Here is a 22,051-nt window from a genome sequence, read left to right as displayed (position 1 = left end):
CCTCATTGTGAGAACCTAATCTCTCTGGGTAAAGATAAAGCAGTTCTACTCTAGCTTTCCTCAGCTGAAATATCTGGCTCTGATTCCTCTTCCATCCCACGTCTCAGTCCTGAGACATTATGTGCCCAGTTCCTCCCTGAAGTTGGTTGAAGAGATGCAATTTTTTTTCTTAAGTAAAGTCATCTGTGATGTCCCACATGGCCACACATCATGACTCAGATGGCAAACAGCACTTCCTTCAGGGGTAGCAATACAGACCAGTGCCATTTTGCACCAGTGCCATCCCTTAATTACTGAATGTTTTTGTTCTACCAGGACCTTTCAGAGGTAACCTTCCTAACCATTCTAACCAGGAAGATTCATCTGCCATTTGAGACATACAGTTCCAAAATATGCACACAGAAGAGTGCAAGACCAGGTACATGGCTACACCATGAAGAGTGGGACAGAGGCATTAACTGCTGAGAGCACACCCTGGACCAGAGTGTTTACTTTAGCCATAGAGATGCAGCTGGTAATTACATGTCTTAAACTTGAGGATGGAAAACAAAATATTGCTGTGAGAGTTGTGAAAACTCAGGGAACAAAGCACCTCACATCGAATAGCAAAATCACCTTCTCTTAATAGCTAAGTGGGTGAAGAGGAAGTGAGTAACTTTTTAATAACTCTACTCACCCAGGAAAGCGTGGGTGTCACAAACAAGAATACAAGGGCTAGGGAAGTTCCCCACCTTTTTGTAGCTGTTTTGAAGCAAACAGAATTACTTGTTTGTGGGCACACAGAGACTTCTTTGTCATGTGGTAAACTTCTTTATTTTATTCTCCAAAATGCTGTGAGCAGAAATTACTTCAGACTGGGTATTTCTTATCCTTAACAGTACACAAAGGGTAAGTCAAACCCCATCTGCATTGGAAAAAGCCTACACCATGGCTGGATGTGAGGCAAAGTTACATCGGGGCTCTCCTCTCACTCTTGTTTCTGCGGCTCTCCGTTGTTTCCCCTGGCTCCTGGCAGCTCTGGCACCTTTTGGCACCGCCTCCCTCCAGAGCTCAGGTTTGCCACTTGTTCCCATGCGCCGCTGCTGCGGCGCACCGGTTGGGACTTGCTGGGTTCTGTCGCCCGCGTGACGGACATTGGTAAGGAGCAAAGGAATGTCCAAATCACCCACAAGAGAAGTGGAAAGGTTTTAATGGCCGCGGAGAGCTGTGGCGAGAGGCCGCGACCCGCGCTTCCAGTGCCCGCGTGGGGGAAATGGCAACCGGGACCCGGGAGGCACAGGGTTTTATTAGGGGTGGGGTGAGGTGAGCCGCTGCCCCCCGGCCCAATGAGGAAAGACGCCATGGCGATGATGTGGACCACAGCGCACAACGGGGACATGGCAGGGGCAGACATGGGGCTCTGGAGCGAACAGGGTCACGGGATCGGGGTGACAGACACCGAACGTTCCAGAGGGGATGGGGAGTGGTTACAGGAGTGGCGGGGGGACGCTCCAATGGCTGGCAGCCTCGAGCTAACCACCGTGGGGCGGGGGGGGGGGGGGGGTGGAAACACGGGTGGTGCACGGGGGTACACAGGACTCGGCTAACTAACATAGATTAGAACCCCTAATCTAAACCCAAACCTGGGATACAACATCTCCCTGTTTTTCAAAATATAAAAAAGAAGGATGGCTGTTTGATCTTCTTTGCTAATCGTCTGGTTGCTTCTTCACTCAGCTTCTGCTCCTGGTGTTTCTGCTGCTGCAACGGCTGCCCTTTGCAGATGGAGAGAGCCTGCTGCAATGATGCTGGGGGTTGTTCTTCCCTGGGTGTTTGGGAATAGGGGAACTGGGACAACTTTATTACAAACATGTGGACTGGGGACACACGCGGACTGGGGTAGCTGGAAGGTTTTTTCTGGGGCTTTGGGGAAAAGCATTTTTTTAAGGAGATGTAGGATTTTTTCCTCTTTGCAGTGCCTGTGGTTTGATGCAACCCCCCGATTGGTGGGGTCATCTGCTGCACACACAGGCACCCTGATGTTTTGAATCACCACCTGCACAACTACTTGATGGATCACAGCTCCCCTTGAGGTGCTGTGGCCTGCCTTATTTTTATCTTCACGCGAGGCAGATGTGCATTCTTTTTTCAGTTTTTTGGGAAAATGGGGTCTCCCTCCCCCCGTCCCCCCTCCCACTGCCCCTGGGGGTGCCCTCCCCAAAAATGGACATTAGATAACAAAATGTCCCTTCCGATCACAGTGGAAGCATAGGCTTTTGATGGAGGCTGTCTTGGACCAGTGTTCTTTGGAGGCACAGCATCCAAGGCAACCACGTGGCTTCTGGGCTTTTCAGGAATCTTGAGCTGTGTGTCAGCATTCATGGATGCCACTTCCAGGACAGACTTGTCCTGAACCTCCGATCCCTCCACATGCCTCTCAGCTGCCACCTTGACCCGATCCGCGGAATCAGAAACCTGCCCCTGGTCCCCCCTCCCCCTGCTTCCCTCCCTCCTGGGTCTCCGGGAACCATGGGAATGCAGGGGCAGGGGCTCCAATCCCTCTCCCCCCCACTTTTCCCTCCCCCCGCAGATCTCCGGGGCCCATGGGAACTTGGAGGTAGGGGTTCCTGTCCCCCCGCCTTCCGTCCCGCCCGGACCTCCGGGACCCATGGGAAGATGAAGGTAGGGGTTAGGGGTCCCGCTCCTCCCCCCCCACCACTTCCCTCCTGCCCGGATCTCCGGGACTCATGGGAAGATGGGGACAGGGTGCGGGGAACAGGACGGGAGCTGCCTCCCTCAGGCAGCGGGGTGGAGATGGCAGAGCTCTCCCCAGAGGGAGAGGGCGGGGTCGATGATGCAACTGGGAGAACACCTAAAGGACTGGAGGGAACGCCCACACGTGGAGGAACAGTGGGTGGGGGAGTAACCTGAACTCCCAAGGGGGCGGTGCCCATGCCCACCTGGAGGCCAGAGGGGGTTGGGTCAAAGGCAGGGACACCAGGAACAAAAGAGAGAAAGGGATTGTGGGAAGAAGAAGCCCCTCCATGTGGCCGTCCTCCATCTTGGAAAGACAAAGACCTCAATCATGTGGCCATGGGTTCCTCAGGGGAGCAAAGGAAAGGGTTCAAAGAAACAGAGCAGCATGGGGTAGCGGCAGAACTGGGATTTCTAACTGGGAAAAAGGGATTAGGAAAGAGGTTTGGGGTCAGTTCCTCAGTGAAGTAGGTAATTTCGCTAAGGCGGGGGCACCGGGGGGTTCAGGGGAGCCAGGAGCACGGTCCACGTTTTTGGAGCTGCCCTGTGCCTTAGTGTGGCGGAGTACTCCCCCCTGCCCAGCTGGGATAGGGGAAGAAGGGGTAGGAGAGGAAGATGGGGAAACAGGTTCAGGGGAAACAACAGTCTTGTCCGATGGCTCTTTCCCTTCCCTGCTTGCTTCCTGCAAGGATTCCGCTTTTACAACTTCCAAAATCAGCAAATGAAGGGTGGCAAAGCAACCTTTCATGGAGGGATCCCTGCGTTCGATCCCCTCCAACAATTTTGCTCCCACCCGCTGCCAGAACTCCTTTTTGCGAGCATCCCCCGCGGCTACACGTGGGAAGGAAAAGTACAGCATTGTACAAACCTTTTAACAGAACCTTTGGGGAGGGGGCCCTTCACCGATAGAATTCCCTTAACTAGGGAATAAAATTCCTTCTGGTCGGTAGTTAGCACGGTCCCCATGCTACTTCTACCCACACCACCTCACCCCTGGTGCAGAAAAAGCAGAAAAAAACCCCAAAAACCACAAGAGACCTCGGCAGCCGCTGCTCATGCTGTGTGCTGCGTGTTCCGTACCCTTGGAAGTATGGTCAAAGCCCACCCACGTGAAGGGGAGTATTAGCCGGGTACCCTCCCACCGCTAAATACTCACCAAACCAGAATCTCTGCAAACAAAAAGCTGCCACCAGGGTCCTTGGTCCCGGGAAGTTTCTCTTCTTTGGCTCTGCGTGGCCGTGAAAAGTTTCACTTCCCTGCCCACGCAGGGAGGGCACCGCGTGCCTCCCTGTGGGTGGCGGAGAGTTCACTGACTTACTTTGGGGAGACTTCGCTCCCGTTTTCAGTCTGGCATGAAGCACTGTTCCAGCGCGGCTCTACGGCGGCAGCAGCGGTGCTCTGCACGGACTGCACTCGCTCAGCTCAGCAGCAGTGCTCGCTGATCGGCGGTACGGCCCCGTGCCCGCGGCTCCCTGTGCGGCTCCCAGTGCTTTGTGGTAAGTCTCTGCCTGCGCGGGCAGCTCCGCCGGCCCTGGCCACACATTGGGCGCCACTTGTGGTTCTCCGTTGTTTCCCCCGGCTCTGGGCAGCTCTGGTGCCTTTTGGCACCGCCTCCCTCCGGAGCTCGGGTTCGCCACTTCTTCCCATGCACCGCTGCTGCGGCGCACCGGTTGGGACTTGCCGTGTTCTGTTGCCCACACGAGGGATGCTGGTGAAGAGCGAAGGAATGTCCAAATCACCCATGAAAGAAGTGGAAAGGTTTTAATGGCCACGGAGAGCTACGGCGAGAGGCCACGACCCACGCTTCCAGCGCCCGCGTGGGGGAAATGGCAACCAGGACCCGAGAGGCACGGGGTTTTATCAGGGGCGGGGTGAGGGGAGCTGAAGCCCCCCTGCCCAATGAGGACAGACGCCGTGGCGATGACGTGGACCACGGTGCCCAATGGGGACGTGGCAGGGGCGGACACGGGGCTCTGGGGCGAACGGGGTCACAGGATAGGGGTGACAGACACTGAACGCTCCAGACGGGACGGGGAGTGGTTACAGGAGTGGCGGGGGGACGCTCCAATGGCTGGCAGCCTGGAGCTAACCACCGTGGTGGGGGAGAACATGGTGGGTGCACAGGGGTACACAGGACTCGGCTAGCTAACATAGATTAGAATCCCTAATCTAAACCCAAACTCGGGATGCAACATGTTTCTTCTAAACCCGCAGTCCAATCGGAGGCCCTAAGAATCATGAACTTGTAAATAACAAGACTGATAAATTTAAGTGCAGCCCTCCTGATACCAAAGGATGTGAATTGACCCTTCTGTCTTGGAGTGAATCCCACAAAAGAAAAAAAGCAACATTCAGCTCCCAGTTTGATGGCAGTCCCTAAGCTGGGTGTTGGAAAAAATCTGCCAAGGTATCCTTTGTCAGCCCGGATTCTTTCTTCCCAAGTCACTTTTCCAAATGTGATGTGGATGAAAAGTCCTTGGGAACGATGTCCAGCTGTGTGTCACTAGTTAGGAATCTGCTCCATCTAGTCAAATAGTTGCTCCGGTGCAGGACTCTTCCTGCTGGGAATGAGGACAAGCAAAGAAATGCTAGTGAGAACCATCCAGTGTCTGAATTACAGAGTACAGGACAGGTCAGTTCTAGCATATCCATGGGGAGAAATACTCGTTATGAGGCCTACACAGTTACCTTTTCTCTTCGGGAAGGACACATACAAACTTGAAAGTTTTTGCTGGCTGTGTCTTGGCTCTTCTGTTCTTTCCTTTAGAAGTGAAAATTGTATCTAGTGCAGGGAAAAAATGTGCTCGTTTTACTTTGCCCACCAGGCCCTCGACTTACTCTTGGCTTTGATTTCCTAATGCAAAATGCATGTGTGTGTCAGTAATCATGGATGTCAGGTAATGAAAGAAGCCATCCAGCTCATGCTGTCATCCCCACCTCCCATACCACTGCTGCAACTAAAAAATCCAGCCCAGATAATCTGAGAGGCACAAACCTACCCCTTCAGGAAGACTACATGCTCTTTAGCAGAAACTCATGGCAAAACACAAACATGAGGCTAGAGGCTTCCCTTTACTGTCCCTGACTTCAAAAAGGCCATTGTCTAAGCAAGGCACGCTTCTATTTGGCTAAGACAAGCAAGTCTTTGAAGCAGCAAACTTTATAGAAGCAGCAAATCTTGTAAAAGAAATCTCATAAATCCAAGTGTTCTTCCCTGTTAGCAAATGCTTCTGATTTACTAGAATATTTTTCTCTGCAATTGCTGTGGTTTTTGTCTTCAGTCTCTTGGAAAATTTCTTGACCAAACTTTCTAGAATTAAAATGCATTCATGCTAGAATTAAAATATTCATGCTGATATCCATATGGCAATCTGGCATGCCTGAATGTCAGGTGGGTATTTGGAAACATTTTTCTTGAGGATTCCAGAAATCACCTGCACTTCCAGAACTCCAGTTTTTTTCTACAGAAATAAGTTATTTTAAATCTGTTTTTTTCCTGATGTGTGCATGAAATTTGTAGAGGGACTTTTCCTCAGGGAGAATATATAAACCAGCAAAGGACTGGCAGAATTTTATTGCATGGACTTTGTCCCATACTGCTTGGTTTCAGATCTGTGTTCTGTGAATGCATCATTGCATATTGGGAAACAATTCAGCCCTGGCTACTCCTGTAACAGGAGCTGAACTGGTCCCATATCTTGTAAATTGGCTCATCTTATGCCTTTGGATGTGCTGGAGAACTTGCTGGGGACATTAGTTAAAACATCCAGAATCCTGATTTATGATTTACCACTGTCATGTAAGGAATGCTTATCCTGAATCTATTGCCCTGAAATCACCCCTGGCAGCAGCTGCAAGAAATTTCTTAAGAAATAGATACAAGAAAGAAAAAACACACCCTACCGCCTCACACAAGATTTTTATCTGAAATGTCCCTCTCCTCCTGTTCTCCATTATTTGCCAGATACAGTCTTTTGACACACATTTTATCAACTCTCCCTTTATAACCTCTTTCGTAGGTTGCCTTCCTCTGTGGGAATCCTTATCTTGCAGAATTTCTTTGCAGCCCTCAGTGACTCAAAATCTTTTCTTCCTTCTGACTCTGACTTGTGTAATTTCTTTACAACCCTAAAGTATTTACTTCTAATTTATTCAGGATATAGTCCTGGCTATGTTTCTAACCCTGCTGTCTTCTCATAGTGATTACTAGCAGATTTTATTTGGGGTTTTGCTGCCATGATGACTTTGGTACATTGTTAAAGAACTATTTATAAATTATTTTAAAATGCATTCTTTGGCAATAGAGACGGATGCTGTAATAGCTAAAACATCACAGTTTTCCCTTCGTGCCTGTCACAGAAAGGTGAGAATGAACTCTGGCTTGCCAGTGGGAGCTGCTCCAGAGGACACAGCGCTCTCTGCTGCTGGGAACACACAGCCTTGAGGATTTGGTGCATAAAACTGCACTTTTCTTTTTGGCTGTGGAGCATTCACTTAGATTTCCAAGTGTGTGAGGAAGTGTCCTCACACACTCTTTAATGCTCTCCATTCATGTGCAAGGCAGGGAGGCATGGGCTCCAGATATAGTTCTGTCTGTGAAGCAGGAGAGACACATGAAAAGAGTAAAAACTCTTCAGCATTTCCTTCACCTTTTCCTACAGCTCACTTGCTGTACATGGAATGTAACATATTTAACACCTCAGTTCCATGGGCCTAAACCATTTCAGTCTTAAACTCCTCAATCACCTGGAGCTTCTTTTTTCTTCTGTGTTTTTCTGGGGTGCTGCAGTTGCTGCATGAGCGGCCAATCATGCTCTCTGCTGAAACAGAGCCTTTCTCTTTGATTTCCTACACTATTTTTGAAGCTGACTGTTGTTGAGAATTGATGTAATTTTTTTCCTTTTTATTTTACTTTTGATTTGTAGCTCTCTAATGGCCTTCCCCATCTTATTTCTTGAATTGGACCCATTTAATTAGTTCTGTTCTTTCTGTTGCCATTTTTCTTGTTTGGTTTTTTGCTTTTGTTTTTTCCCCCCACCCCCACTTTTCATATGGAATGAAAGTTACCAGCTTCAAATGCTGGATTCTGCACCTGGGATGGGGTAATGCCAAGCACAGGGATGAAGTGGGAGAGGAGTGGCTGGACAGCTGCACGGGGAGGTGGGGCTGGCTGGTGCTGGGCTCAGGGTGGGTCAGCAGTGCCCGGGCAGCCCAGAGGACAAACCCCATCCCAACAAAACCCATCCCAGAGCACCGAGCATGGCACAGCCGGCCCAGAGAGGGGATGGTCCCGCTGGGCTCAGCCTTGGGGCGGCCTCACCTGGGGCCTACTGGGCCCTGCAGGTGGAGAAGGATGGCAAGGTCCTTGAAGGTGTCCCGAGGAGGAAAACAAAGCTGGTGGGAGGGCTGGAAGGAACTTGTGAGGAGCAGCTGAGGAATTTGGGCTTGTCCAGTTTGGGGAAAGGGAGGCTGAAGGGTGACCCCACTGCTCTCTGAAGCTTCCTGAAGAAGGGAGGTGCTGAGCTCTCCTCCCTGTAATCCAGGGACAGGACATGAGGGAGCAGTTCACAGCTGCACCAGGAGGCTTTCCTGGCCATTAGGAGGCATTTCTATAAAGAGAGGTTGGTAAAGCACTGCACCAGCTTCCTAGAGAAGTGGTCGATGCCCCAGTCTGTCAGTGTTCAAAGGCATTTGGACAGTGCCCTTAACAACACGCTGGAACTTGACCAGCCCTGAGTGGGCAGGTAAGTGACTGGACAATGACTGTAGGTCCCCTCCTGTCAATACAGAAAAGTCTATTCTATTGTATTTTATTCCCTTTCCACTTACAAATAAATTATTGAAGTTATTGGTAGAAGGTGGGATGGCATTTAATTATCACAGACAATTTTCTTATGACAAGCACCCTCTGCTGCTGATACCACTATGATTATCCCACTTTTCTGAAGCTGCAGTTTCATATAACTATACTGGCAACATCCTGGATCACTCTGGCTCTAGTTCTTAGATGTACCATGGTTTTCTCTAACATGTGAAAAGAAGAAGTAGTTACCTAAGTAGTGACATTCTCAACATTCTAGGCCATGCTGAGGTATCCAAATAGGATTGACAGCTGTGGGACTGCACCTCTGAGAAACAGATCCCATTTGGAGCAGCACATAGCCCAGGAGCGTGTAAAACATGACAGTAAACTCCTGTATTCAGGCACCTTCATCTCTCCCATAGTGTTCATTAACTTGTATAACCAGAAAATTACTGGCAAACTTAAATGTGTGCCAGAAGTAAAGTCTGTGATAAGGCTGTCTTACACAGTGTGATCATATATGCCTACTATTGATACAAACACAATATAACCTGCAGAAAAGGAAACAAAAGAGGTTATATAAGGAGAAAGGTTTGTGATTCTTATGTTGAAACAAAAGGCCTTTTGTCTCACTTTTAATGTTAGAGTAACCTTTTTACTGTAAAAAAAGCCATTTATTTTCTCTTGGTCAGCTACTCCATTCTGCAATCTCAGATTTTTAATTACAGAAAACTTAAAAAATCCACAAAGGTTTCTTGATGCCATCCTATGTTTATTGTGATTCAGAGTATCAACCCCAAACAGGACTGATGCAGAATATATATGAAAGTATTTAAGCTAGTGGCTGAGCCTTCTGCAAGCTGGTAGGCTTTAAACTACCCTGCAATAAATACTGGTGGCCATGGCTTTGCAAAAATTTAAGAAACACAAGTGTTAAACTTCTTTCTAAATGAAGACTCTTACTAACAGAAGTGTCGCTGTAGGTCCCCAGCTGGGTAATAATTAGCATTGACTCCATGATTGCAGAAGGCTGATCAATTGCTTTATTATTATCTTATATTATATTATACTATATCACACTATATTTCACTAATAAGAACTATCACTAACTGTTTAACATGAAAAACTTGTGACTCTCTACTGAGAGTCCTGACACAAATGCAGATCTAATTGGTCAATGAATCTAAAACACTAGCACCAGTGTCCAATTAAGTAAGTTTACCTTGGGTAAACAAACTCTAAACACATTCCACGTAGGCACAAATACAGGAACAGTAAATGAGATAAGAATTGTTTTGATTCTTTTTTCTCTACTTCTCTCACAACCTTCCTCAAGAAAATGCCTAAGAAAGTTTGTGTCTGTTCTCTGTGGCCAGAGAGCTGCTACCATACACAGGTATGTAAGGACCATGACACGTGGGAAGGTGTGCACTGTGCTGGGTCAACATCCCCAGCAAGAGCTGCCAGTCCCTGAAAAACAGTGACTTCTGCCCTTGGTAGCAATTGGACACTTGTTGAGTATAATTAGGGCAGTGTTTCTTAAAATGCAACTGTAAATAAGCAGGAAGTTCAATAAACAACAGCAAGCTTCTCTCAGACTTTCATAATGCAAGCAAAAAAAGTGGAACAAAATGTAAGAATGCAGATGAACAGATATTTATAGAATGATGTTCGATTTTTATTTGGATATAAATCAAAACTTCTGTAATAAGTCTATAGAGAACACTCCTTGGATTTTTTTTTCCTCAAAAAGACCAGCTATCTGTTTCATTCTGAATGTCTGAGAAATACCACACTGAAGGATAAAAAGATCTTCTGAGATCTATAAAGGAATCTCTTAGGAGAAATTTAATTTGATAGCCTTTTTGGCTAGAAGGCTCTTTGGCTTACAGCTGTCATTAAAAAAAAATTGAAGGAAAACAGATGTTTTTGTTGACTTTATCACTGTACTTTGTAAAACAGAAATATAAATGGAAGAAACCATTGCTTAACTTTGTCTATTGCCCACCATTATTAATGATATGCTATTCAAATCTGTTTGGTTAGTCTAAACAAGTCTGAATTGCTTAATAAAGAAATGAATTTGGCATTGTGTGACTATTTAACAGACTAATGATCAGCAGATATTCAACCAACAATAAGAATGTTAAATATGCATGCACATTTTTGCAGGAATACTTCAAGTTGATTCTAACTCTTGGAAGTTTTCTAGGCAGAAAAATTTTAAGTACTAAAAGGTCTAAAAATAGAAGCTGCAAATGAACCCATCAATTTTTCAATAGTTCTGCAAGTTTAACTACTCATCTAGAATTTCATAAAAGTCGATAGACTGTGTCTAACAGACTTTAATTTCTAGCAGTGCCTTTATGCCCAGATCCATGTGAAACCACACTGCTCACAGACAGGACACACTTATGAACTAGGAAGACAAGTCAAAATTCAAGAAAGCTCTGAAACAGAACAGCTCATATGTTCACCAACTGTTCTTCTAAGGTGAACATGAGGGGGCATATCTTTTCTGTGTACATTTCCCTCTTGAGGACTACAGTGTTTGTAACTGTGGGATTTAACACACAGCACTGCTGAATAAAAAATGTAAACAGTGCTTATTAGTAAACTGTTAGCATTACCAAGACATAGGGTATTAAAATGCTGATTTAGTCAGTTTTGCCTTCCCAAGTGCCCAGTGTAGTATTTAAGTCAAAGCTAGCTCTGTACTTTTGAAAACTTTGTTTTTACATTTTTAGATTTGTTAACAAGACTCAGAAGTTATCCATTAAAATGGGCAGGAACACCAGAAACAAACTGCAAATTCACCTTTCACCACACAGCACAAAAATCATGGTCACAGCTTCATATTTAATGTGGAATCACTTTAAGTATACAATATTTCAAAAGATCCAGAAATTGGTTAGGAGCTAAAAGCCAGTAGAACAAAAATACAGAAAATCCAAAATACATCTTTGACCTTTTTAATCCTGTATTTTAGGGTCACATTCCTGAATAGACAAGTTTGCCTTATGAGGAAAGAAACTTTGGTATGGAGTTGAACTAGCCACATGAATAGCACCTGTAGCTTTCAAAATAAATAGTAATGGCTAACTAGACACGATGGCAGCAAGATATCCCCTAGAACAAGCATATGCTTGGAGCTATGCATGAAGGCTGGACAACGAAACAAGTGTAATTTTTTAAAATAACTTCAAAGCATTTCTGCTTTTTGTATTTCTAATTATTTAGAAAGCTTTCCTACAATGAGAAAGCTTTACTTTTATATGCTAACCCCTTATAATCACTCCCTTGAAAATTGCACTCTGATGCTCACAGAACACTATTATTAAGTGTTTTCCTTTTTTAAGTCTTTAGATTCCCTCTATTTTTCTAAAATATTGTATTTTTATTCCATAGGCCCACGCTGATTAGCAGTAGATGCTGGGAACAGAAACATGCCCCCTGCTCCAATAGTTGCTTATTAAAAAGGTCAAAGATAAATTCGACCTTGAAATGGAACAGAAGTTGGGCTTTTCTTAATAAACAGTGTCAGAAATTACAAATTATCTTTGTCACATGTGATACTCTCCTACAGCCATCAATAAAGTAGCTACCGGAATGTTAGTCTATGTTAATCTGTGTTATATGGGTTTGCAACGAAGAAGAATATACATTTAACAGAGTAAGTGAAACTTCAGTTTCCAGTGTGTAATAAATTTTAGTAGTTTAATAAATTTTAACTTTTATTTGTGTATTCCACTGTAGTGCTGTGACAACAAATCACACCTGTGTACCAGAGCATACATCAACAGTATGATGTAACTTTACTTACACCACTGCTATATTTAGATTTTTGAAAGAGACATAAGCATACACTATGGCCACAGTAAATAATTTTCTGGGTTTTTTTCTTTGCTAACCTTCACTTTTTAAGTAATACTTCACTTTCAAAATTTGAATTAATAAAAAAAAAATCACAGAAAGTTTATACAGGAACAGATATAAGGAATAACCTCACAGGCACTGATATGACAAACATTTATTTTAAGGGCTGAGAGGCATTAATACCATATTGACAAAGTTGACTGAAAAGAATTACTAACTTTGTCTAAATGGAAAATGCCCATCTTTGCTTGTTGAGAAAAGAAATTCAGAAAGTTATTTTTTGGCCTTGCTATGTCACAAAGTCAATCATACAAAGACCTATGCATTTCACCTAAGATAATAGTTTTTAAAGCCCTTCTATTAAAAAAAAAAAAAAAAACAAAACCAAAAAACCCATCATGCAAATCTTTGATCAATTATGCAGCGGCTTTAAAACTGTTGCAAGACCATACTGTATATATTAGCTTTTATACTGCTAATGCACAACTAACAGCAAACTTGATTAGATTAACACAAATTTGTCTTAATTACACCGTTATATCACACTAAAGAGACAAATGCCACAAGATTGGCAAAAACATTGAATTCTGACCACTCAAATGGCGGGACAATTATGTGTTGTAACCCCTTCACATTTAGAAAAAAAAACATTTTTCTGCAGTCTCACTTTACAAAAAAGAAAAAAAAACTTCTGTAAAATATTAATTGGGAAGGAATCTGTTTTACTACCTAAAACAAAATAACTCATACAACTAATGTCAAAGGCAAACAAAAAAATTTCTAAATAAAAGGTCAAAATACACATAGCAACAGAAGCACAAATGCTGTGTTAAATACAGTCAAGATAGGAAGACAATGCACTTGTTAATAAAAAAGACAAAAAAAAAAAAAAAGATACTAAACTTAGCAACACATTTAAAGAAAATGCAATGAGGGAAAACTATGTTTTCCTATGACAAGTTTCCATTTGCAGTCTTTCCATCCATAATTTGTCTGATACAGTACATCCAATTAAAATATTCAGAATCTCACAGGAGAGCTAGGTTGCTCTCTTCCAAATCTAATTCAGAAGCTGGTTTTGGATGTTTTAAACAGACATCATTATGAATGAAGTAAAAGCAAGGCAACAAATGGACTTTTCACTACCATCAATATTAGCAATGACGACATTTTTAAAAGTTATCATAATCTTTTTTGTCCTTCTTTCCCTCTGCTTCAAACCCATCAACCCCATCACTGTCCCTTCTCCTTTTACGATTATTATGGATGTTGAAGCGTTGATTCATCTGTGGTAACGGATCCATTCCTAGAACTTTGTGTATCTGACGGAATGCAAGGAGTCTCAGTGCAAACTAGAAAAATGGTAAAGAGAAGTTACTTGTGTTACAAACAAACGTCTGTTTTGAGCACTTTGTCAAACAATAAGAAAAATCAGTGATTTGTGATATTACCCTTAGGTCTAATTATTCCACCTTTCTGTCTCCCAACAAAATCAATACAATAAAATGTGTATGTCACTTTTGCTGCTTCTGTAAGTGCAGCATCTTAGCTTAATGCACATGTGTTTGGGCTTCTGGGCTTGCATTGAAACAGCCAAGGCTTGTCACATGTCATGTTAGGTGACACATGATCAGGAATCATTAGCAAAAGGATCAAATTAGGAGGCAGAGGCAGTAACCTCTTAAACTGGAAGCATGAATGATCATTATATGAATGTTACACAGATGTATTTATAAAATTTCCAATCTAGTAACATACTGCTGTAGACTAAGTCTGTTTACAGATCTAGATCTAGGTATATAGACATAGATGAGAATGCTATGAATTGTTCAGGAAAATACATTTAATTTCAGTGCAATAACACCTTCTCCTGTGATATGTTCAAAGTCTAGCTTAAGCCTCGTAAGATCCGACTACATTCTGAGAAAAAAAATTCACATCCAATATAAAGCTCCATTAAAAAAAAAACAGAACCAAAACAAAACCATACATCAAATTTAGTTACTTCACAACTACATTCCCATACCTGTGCACTTGAAGTAATATCCTCTCGTTGCTGATCTGTCATTACAGCAAGTGTATCAAAAGGATCTTTTTCACAAGGGTCCAGAAGACCAGGACCACCTGCAATAATCAGGTTAATTAGTAATACATCTTTACCTTATTACAAGCAAGATTACAGATTAGTTAAGTATAAGTATACATAAAAGGCAACTTGCCTTTAAGGATGATTCCTGAAGATATACACTCAAAAACTCTTCTCAGTGCATCTCCAGGACTCTGTGGTCCCGTTGCGCTGCTAATTGCTTTTTCCACAAGCAGCTCCATAGCCTACACCAACAACAGGAGGATTCAGACAAATTAGAAGATTCAGACAGATTAGAAGAATAAAGCTGCTCCTGTTCCTCAGTAGAGAATTTTGAATTCTGAAGAACATTACACATCATAAAACACTTTCAGTTAAAATGGAAAGAAGCCCCAGTTATTTTATAAAGATTAATAAATAGAAAGGTGGTGCCAGATGAACAACGAGTACTGGTACTGGCAGCTGGTTGCTGGTGGTGTCCCCCAGGGCTCAGTGCTGGGCCTGGTCCTGGTCCTGTTTATTCATGATCTGGATGAGGGAATAGAGAGCTCCCTCAGCCAGTTTGCAGATGGCACCAAGCTGGATGTGAGCGTTGATCTGCTGGAGGGCAGGGAGGCTCTGCCCTCCAGCAGGCTGGATCCATGGGCCAGGGCCAGTTGTGTGAGGTTCAAGCAGGCCAAGTGCTGGGTCCTGCCCTTGGGTCACAGCAACCCCCTGCAGCTCCAGGCTGAGACAGTGTGGCTGGAAAGCTGCCCAGTGGGAAAGGACCTGGGGGTGCTGGTCAACAGTGGCTGGACATGGACTGGAGTGTGCCCAGGTGGCCAAGAAGGCCAAGGACATCCTGAATGTATCAGCAGGGCAGTGACTGCTCATCTGTGCTGGGCACTCGTGAGGCCACACCTCAAATCCTGGGGTCAGTTTTGGGCCCCTCACAAGAAAGAGACTGAGGTACTGGAATGTGTCCAGAGACAGGGAACAGAGCTGGGGAAGGATCTGGAGCACAAAGTTCTGTTAGGAACTGCTGAGGGAGCTGGTGGTGTTTATCCTGGAGAAAAGGAGGCTCAGGGATGACCTTATTGTTCAGTATAACCACCTAAAAAAGGAGGGTGTAGCCAGGTGGGGATTGGTCTCTTCTCCCACATAAATGATGATAAGACAAGAGGAAGGAAATGGCCTCCAGTTGCATCAGGAAAGGTTTAGATTGGATATTAGGAAAAAAAATGTTGACTGAAAGGGTTGTAAAGCATTGGAACAAGATGCCCAGGGATTTGACAGAGTTACTATCCCTGGAAGTGTACACAAAACATGTGGATATGGCAATTAAGGACATGGTTTAGTGGTGCTGGGTTAACAATTGGACTTGATGATCTTCAAGGTCTTTTCCAACCTGAAGAATTCAGTGATTCTATGATGGGCTTCTTCCCATCACAAGTTGTTCAGTAATTTTGGAAAAATTTATACAGTAGTAGCCTACATATACAGGTAGACAACTTGTCCAGCCATTTTTGAGAGTTTGAAACACTCTGGGACACTTGATACTTTCAGCCACATGAATACAGTACACAGTATACCTAATGGAATAGGATGCTTTAGAAAAATAGAAATAGTTTTTTCTACAAGAGTACAGAAACGTTATAACATCAAAAATTCAATGTCCTTAAAATGCTTAATATCCTCAGTAGTCCTTCAATTTAGCACAACTGAAGCTCACAGCAATTTTTCTCCTGGTTACCAAGCAACACTAACTCAGATGTTACACTAAGTATAAAAAAACCTCTATGATAAATATATTTTCTGAATGTATACATTTAATTTTCAGAATGTATACATTCTGAAATGTATACATTATTTGATGTTAATTAAAATGGTTTAAATCATTAGCTGTGCTTTAAGTACTGATGTTTTCTCCGTGAGTATTTCCATTGTTCACTTTTATTAGACACTATTTTTTTCCAGAAGAACCTATAAAAGTATTTGTAAAAGAAAGATCTAACTTCTCCTATATCTCCTTCCGAGAATTAGATAGATGTTTTGCTGCTATGTCTTTGGCAAGTTTAATTCTCAAACAATAATTTTTGCTAGGTTTTTTGGAAGCACTTGTTGTTTGGACCTTGTCCTCCTCACCACATCTACAGTTGTTCAAATGCTAACCTTTTCTTCTTCCTTTCAAGGTGTAAATATTTATTCTGATGTATGCAAGTAACTACAGGCAGTGCTAATCACTAAGGCTGCCCATTCCTTTCTATTTTAGCTCCATTTAACTGACAGACTTCAATTCTTGAGCACATTATTTCCATACTCCTGCTGTATCAGTCAGGATTTGGAAACAGTAATTAAGAAGTTTTCAAGGAGGAAACAAAGTGCATCAGTAACAAAGAAAAAGCAGATCTTGGATTTGCATATATTAAAATCTAGTTCTTTTGGATCCTCATACAATACACTGAAGTCTATAACTCAGTCCTAGGAAAACATGAATGATGATGTCTTGGTGTTTATATGCAAAAAAGGCTGGATTTCAAATTTGAATAATGTGTAGGAACCTGACAAAATTCTTCTAATTTAGTTTCTACTTTCAGGTATATGAAATGCTACTACTGTGAGCATTCAGGCTTCCTATTAACTTCTATTTTTACAACTACTTATGTTTTTTTTTTTTTAAAAAGCTCTGTAATCTCTTTCATTTGTAAAAAGTTTTTAGTATAGAGGGTAGGAGAATACGTGTATTCAGAAAACTGTATTACTCCAATCTATTACATTCCAGCCATACTGGCTGAAATCACCACTTTCATTTTGTCATTGCTTTTATCAGTAAGACTTCTCCTACAGGCCAAAAGAACAGCTGACTACAGTTCAGTGCTGATCCATGTCACTGAGAATGCATCAGGCATCAGGAACAAATCAGGAATCACTTCTGGAGAGAACTGAGACACAGCAAAGTCTGACACCTCAGACTTCATATTTCTCTTCCCTCTGGATGTGCCTTGGAACACATAATGTGAGAATTAATAAGCCACATTTCTTGTTCTTCACCCACATCTCTGCTCTGTGTTGCAATAGTTATAAAGATACTTTTCTGAAAGTATGCCAAGGTTCATTCTCTGGCAACTCAGTATCATAGTGATACTAAAAGAGTACTTAGCATCTTTTAAGCTGTATTTGTTTAGTGTACTTTTCATGAAATGCAGTACTGAAATTGGCACTATTTTTTTTCCATTTAAATATTTAGAAAAACAGACATTACTGTTCCACTTCCTTTCCAGAAGCAACATATATTATTAGAAGTAATTTAATAAAACGGTCTCCAAACTTAGTGGAGTTGTAAAGTATTTCTCATCTAAATAAAGTCAAATGATCAAAACAATATTCGCGCTCTTCCTGTCAAAACTGAGAAGGAAGCAGCTCAGTGCAACTGGATTTGGTCTGCAAAACACAACAGTCAGAGCTAGGTTTACTTCCACATGATGCATGTTTCAGGTATTTGTTTCAGATTAACTTCGTCCAATCCACAGATTATACATCTGTTAGTAACTGGAGCATTTGTAAGGTAATCAATGCAAAAGGAATGGTCCAAGAACACTCAAATGAATTAAGAAAGGTGACCTGATACAACCCAGAGATTTAAGTGACACTCACTAAAATATGATGATGACACAACCACAGGCTGTACTGAAGTACTGTGGTATTTCCCCTTGCGAAAGGGACATAATAAACTTAAGAATTACTGTGATTTTTTCTTTCTGTTATCACAGAACTATCTGGGCGCAGCTGACATTATTTTAAATAAGCTTCAGCAAACTCGAAGCAATTCAGAGTAGGTGGTTTGAAAAAAATAGGTTCTTTTATATAGAGTAAAGGGGAAAAATACTAAAACCTGCAATAGAAATCTACCCACAAAGAATAGAAAAGAACAAGAAAATTTCTTTTGGAAAAAAACAGTAACTTCCAGCTTCAAATGAAAAACCTCAGAAAACTGTATTTTAAGAGGGAATCTGGAGTATTTGTTAGCAAAAAAAAAAAAAAACCCAAAATCCAAAACAAAACCCTCCATTATGTGTTGAAAAAGTCTGAATTTAAAAATTGTATTAACACTTCCCTATAATTTCCTTGTAGCAACATATTAATTAAGAAGGCTTATAAAAAAAAACATTACTTACCCAGCTTGGAAAATCAGACCAAGTAGGAACTCTCTGACAGAGGTCACGAAGAATACGTATAATAATCACACAGGACTGCAGACCATTAGCTCTAGCCTTGAGAGCAATACAAAACCAAATTAATTAACCCCTGCACCCAGAGCAAACAGGACTTGTTGAAAGACTAAAACACCGCTGTTCAATGGAAGCTCAGATACAAGATTGAAACAAATCATTCTACAACTTTATTCCGTGAGCTGCCATTTACAGCAGTATTTTATACAGGGTTAGTAATTTAAAGTGGTAAAAGTCAAAGTGCACAGGTTATACAAGAATAACATTTCTTGATCCCCTATACACTTTGACCTATATTCATTTGAAACAATAAATACAGTATCTTTCTATATTAGAAATAAAAATGGTAAAGTAAAGATCTAAGAAATAGGTATAGAGACTGAAAGGTCAAGGGAATCTGTTTGGTTTCCTTATTGTGCCTTTGCCAGAATGCAAAGTCACTAAACCAAACAGTTGCTTCTCACCTTTCATTCCCTACACTTAATGCACTTAAAGAAATAGAAAAAAAAAGTCTTAAATCTAAACACAAAGCTTTAAACACATATTCCATTATTTAAAGCGAAGTTACTCTGCAGCCTTATGGAATATATAACAAATATACAACATATGATCACCCCAAGCGAGTCAAGCTTTCAACATCGCCTTCTCAATGACTGGAAAAAAAATGATGTCAAATGAGCAATAACTGCATAAAGCAGCTCCTCCATACTCAACTTTCTACTATTAAATTTAGGGACCAGAGAAGTATCAAGTATTATTAGCATGAATAACGCTGAGTGTTTTCACACAGTTAAACATTCATATTGCAACTGAACCAATCTCTCATAAGGCTACAAGAAGAAAGTAAAATGATGTTCCGAACCTGGAACCACTTAGCGTGGCGTAGAGCAGCCAGAGCGTCAAGGCATTTTTGCCTGTCCAAGACGTCCGGTGGGTCTTTCACCATACCCGAGGTTACATCTAAAATGGATTGAATTGGCAAAATGCAGTGAGGAATGGGTGTTTGACCAGGTGAGCAAGACACTTCCTTAAATAGCTTCAATGTCACACATGCCATTTAAAGTTTAAACCCTTGAATGAGAAATGTAAATGTTCAGCAGTAGTCGCTCAATTAGGATTAGGGCATGGACCCAGTAGGAAGATCAAGAGCATAATGCACTTCAGCTCTGAAGTTATTTTCAACTGCATTGCTGATTATGCAATGCATAGTACTTCTTTATTTCAGCTAACAGTGGAAAAACACGTATCCCCTAAAATTAAAGACTGAAGGAAGGATGGTTGGACACAGTGCACCAGCACAGAGAACACAAGACAGAAGGAACACAAAAATCCACTTTAACCAAGTAGAAACAATCAAACTTAGTTTCTTTTAAATTTTAATGGTCAGGTGTTATTTGGGACCTATTCTCGAAAGAAAAACTAAGTATAACAAATCTTAAAAGCACTGAATGTTTAGTAATGGTGTTATTTTTATCATGCCTTAAACTTAAAATTATTTGACTTAAAAAACCTGACTAAAGGAATGTGACACGTTCTTCAATATTACAGAGTTCCTTGTTTTCTAGCATCTTCTCTCTTACCCAGATAAATAAAATTCCTCAGCCCATAATAGATATGTTCCAGCAACACTTAGGATGCAATGAAGGATCTGAAAAGGGACTGCTTTACCAAAGACTCACCAAGATAAAGAAAAGCAAGGAATAGTCTAAAAAACAAAGCAAAATGTCTGGAAGATGGAGTAAACATGCCAGACATTGCCTATTTAAATGTTTCAAAAATAATTTAATTACCAAGCGGACTGCTTTGCTACCAAAGAAATGAAGAGACCACAAAAGTGGTTTAATCAGTGAAAGTGGAATCACTAAACAATGTGAAATGGTATCCTTGAGTTACTTGAAAACTATGTGGATATAATCAGATCAGTGATCACCATTAGAAGTTACTTTTTCACTCATTCTGAAAATGGCTATGGTGACTAGCCACAACATATGTTGCTAGCATAACTGGTGATACACCAAATGAGATAAAACAAAAACCACCCACTCAATGGCACACATTTCACAGGAGCTAGCTGTTTGGAACAATACAGTTTACTCCTCCAAGATCTAAATTTAGGTTAAGCTACAGAAAAAAATAAAATAAAAAACAATGAGACTCATGAAACGTGCCTGCAACGAGAAGTTTTTAGGAACATTGCAGAAATTGTGCTCTAAAATCACAAATGTAAAATAATAGGATTCTTTAGTATATAGAGCTAAAAGGCCATGAATTAACATGGTAGTATAGCTTTGCAGTACAGTAACTAAATTTAATGTGAAGTACTATATTCAGAGTTGAGCATTTTGATAGGATAGTCCCATTGCTCTGCACAGGGATAAAAACATCAAGACTTCATAAGAGCAAAGGTGAGAAGAACATAGGTAACTTCTCACAGATATTCCAACTTAGAGACTATGTATTAAAGTGGAAAAATTAAAATCTTCACTAACAATGCAATTACAGAGCAAATGAAGATGTTTAAAGTAATGTTTCTTTTAAAACAAAACAAATTAGAAAAACCCAAAAATCCCAAACGAAAACAAAAGCAACAACAAAAAATCCCCTCCAAACCTACGCAGGAGGGGTGCCAGCTAAAGTTAAGCGATGAAAGGAGTAGAACGCAGATATATGAGACAAAGAGTACATCCTGAGAAAACCCACCACAGGAAAAAGTAGCAAAATAAGGTTGAGAAATTAAAAATGCAAATATGTGCTGTGGGGCCAATAGCCTAATCAGTCAACTATTTACACTCTTCTAAAACTAATATGCAAATAGGTGACACCACGCAAACTTTTAGCACAATAATTCATTAATAATTTGAAATTTCTATCTCTGAAAACCTTCAACTTGTAAAATAGTTTTACTGAGAAGAACTGCAATTTAAATGTACAGGAAAGAATCTTACTCAGCGCTGGAAATGTTGATCTAAAATGGGTTACTAATAGCTGTCATAAGAATACCCTTGGAACTTAAAAAGACTCTGAGTTGCTGAGGCATGTACTACACTGAAAAAACACCGACTGAAAAAATGTATCAAGGGAACTCCTGTAATATTTATTCTGTGGATTTTTGCATATGTTTCACATTTCTGGATTAACCCCTTAAAGACTGTGTAACTAAAATCAGATGCCTAACCTACCACCCTACTAAACTAGGACAAAAACAGAATTAATTTACAAAACACAGGCATGGATTCTTACCCTGTATAACTTATTACTAGCCTAAACATAAGGGGTTAATCTTCAATTAGACATGCTGTGTCCACACTACCTCTTCATTAAAAGTTAACAGGTATGTCAATTTAG

The 22,051-nt window shown here is 41.6% G+C and overlaps 1 protein-coding gene across 2 annotated transcripts in view; it reads right to left on the bottom strand.

Annotated features, from left to right (window-relative positions):
• Positions 1-13,498: 13,498 nt before the first annotated feature.
• Positions 13,499-22,051, bottom strand: part of ZFR (zinc finger RNA binding protein) — a 44,662-nt gene continuing 36,109 nt past the window's right edge. For both annotated transcript variants that reach the window (XM_054002617.1, XM_054002618.1), the window contains exons 16-20: positions 19,569-19,666; positions 18,653-18,748; positions 14,632-14,743; positions 14,439-14,536; positions 13,499-13,764 (exon numbers count right to left, since the gene is read on the bottom strand). In XM_054002617.1, coding sequence (XP_053858592.1) covers positions 13,585-13,764; positions 14,439-14,536; positions 14,632-14,743; positions 18,653-18,748; positions 19,569-19,666 — 584 coding nt within the window. In that variant the 3' untranslated portion in view covers positions 13,499-13,584. The remainder of the gene's footprint in view (positions 13,765-14,438; positions 14,537-14,631; positions 14,744-18,652; positions 18,749-19,568; positions 19,667-22,051) is intronic.

Source organism: Vidua macroura, chromosome Z (assembly GCF_024509145.1).
Source record: "Vidua macroura isolate BioBank_ID:100142 chromosome Z, ASM2450914v1, whole genome shotgun sequence".
Classification (NCBI taxonomy): Eukaryota; Metazoa; Chordata; class Aves; order Passeriformes; family Viduidae; genus Vidua; species Vidua macroura.
Note: the sequence above shows the minus strand (reverse complement) of the source record. Positions and strands in the feature narration are given on the sequence as shown.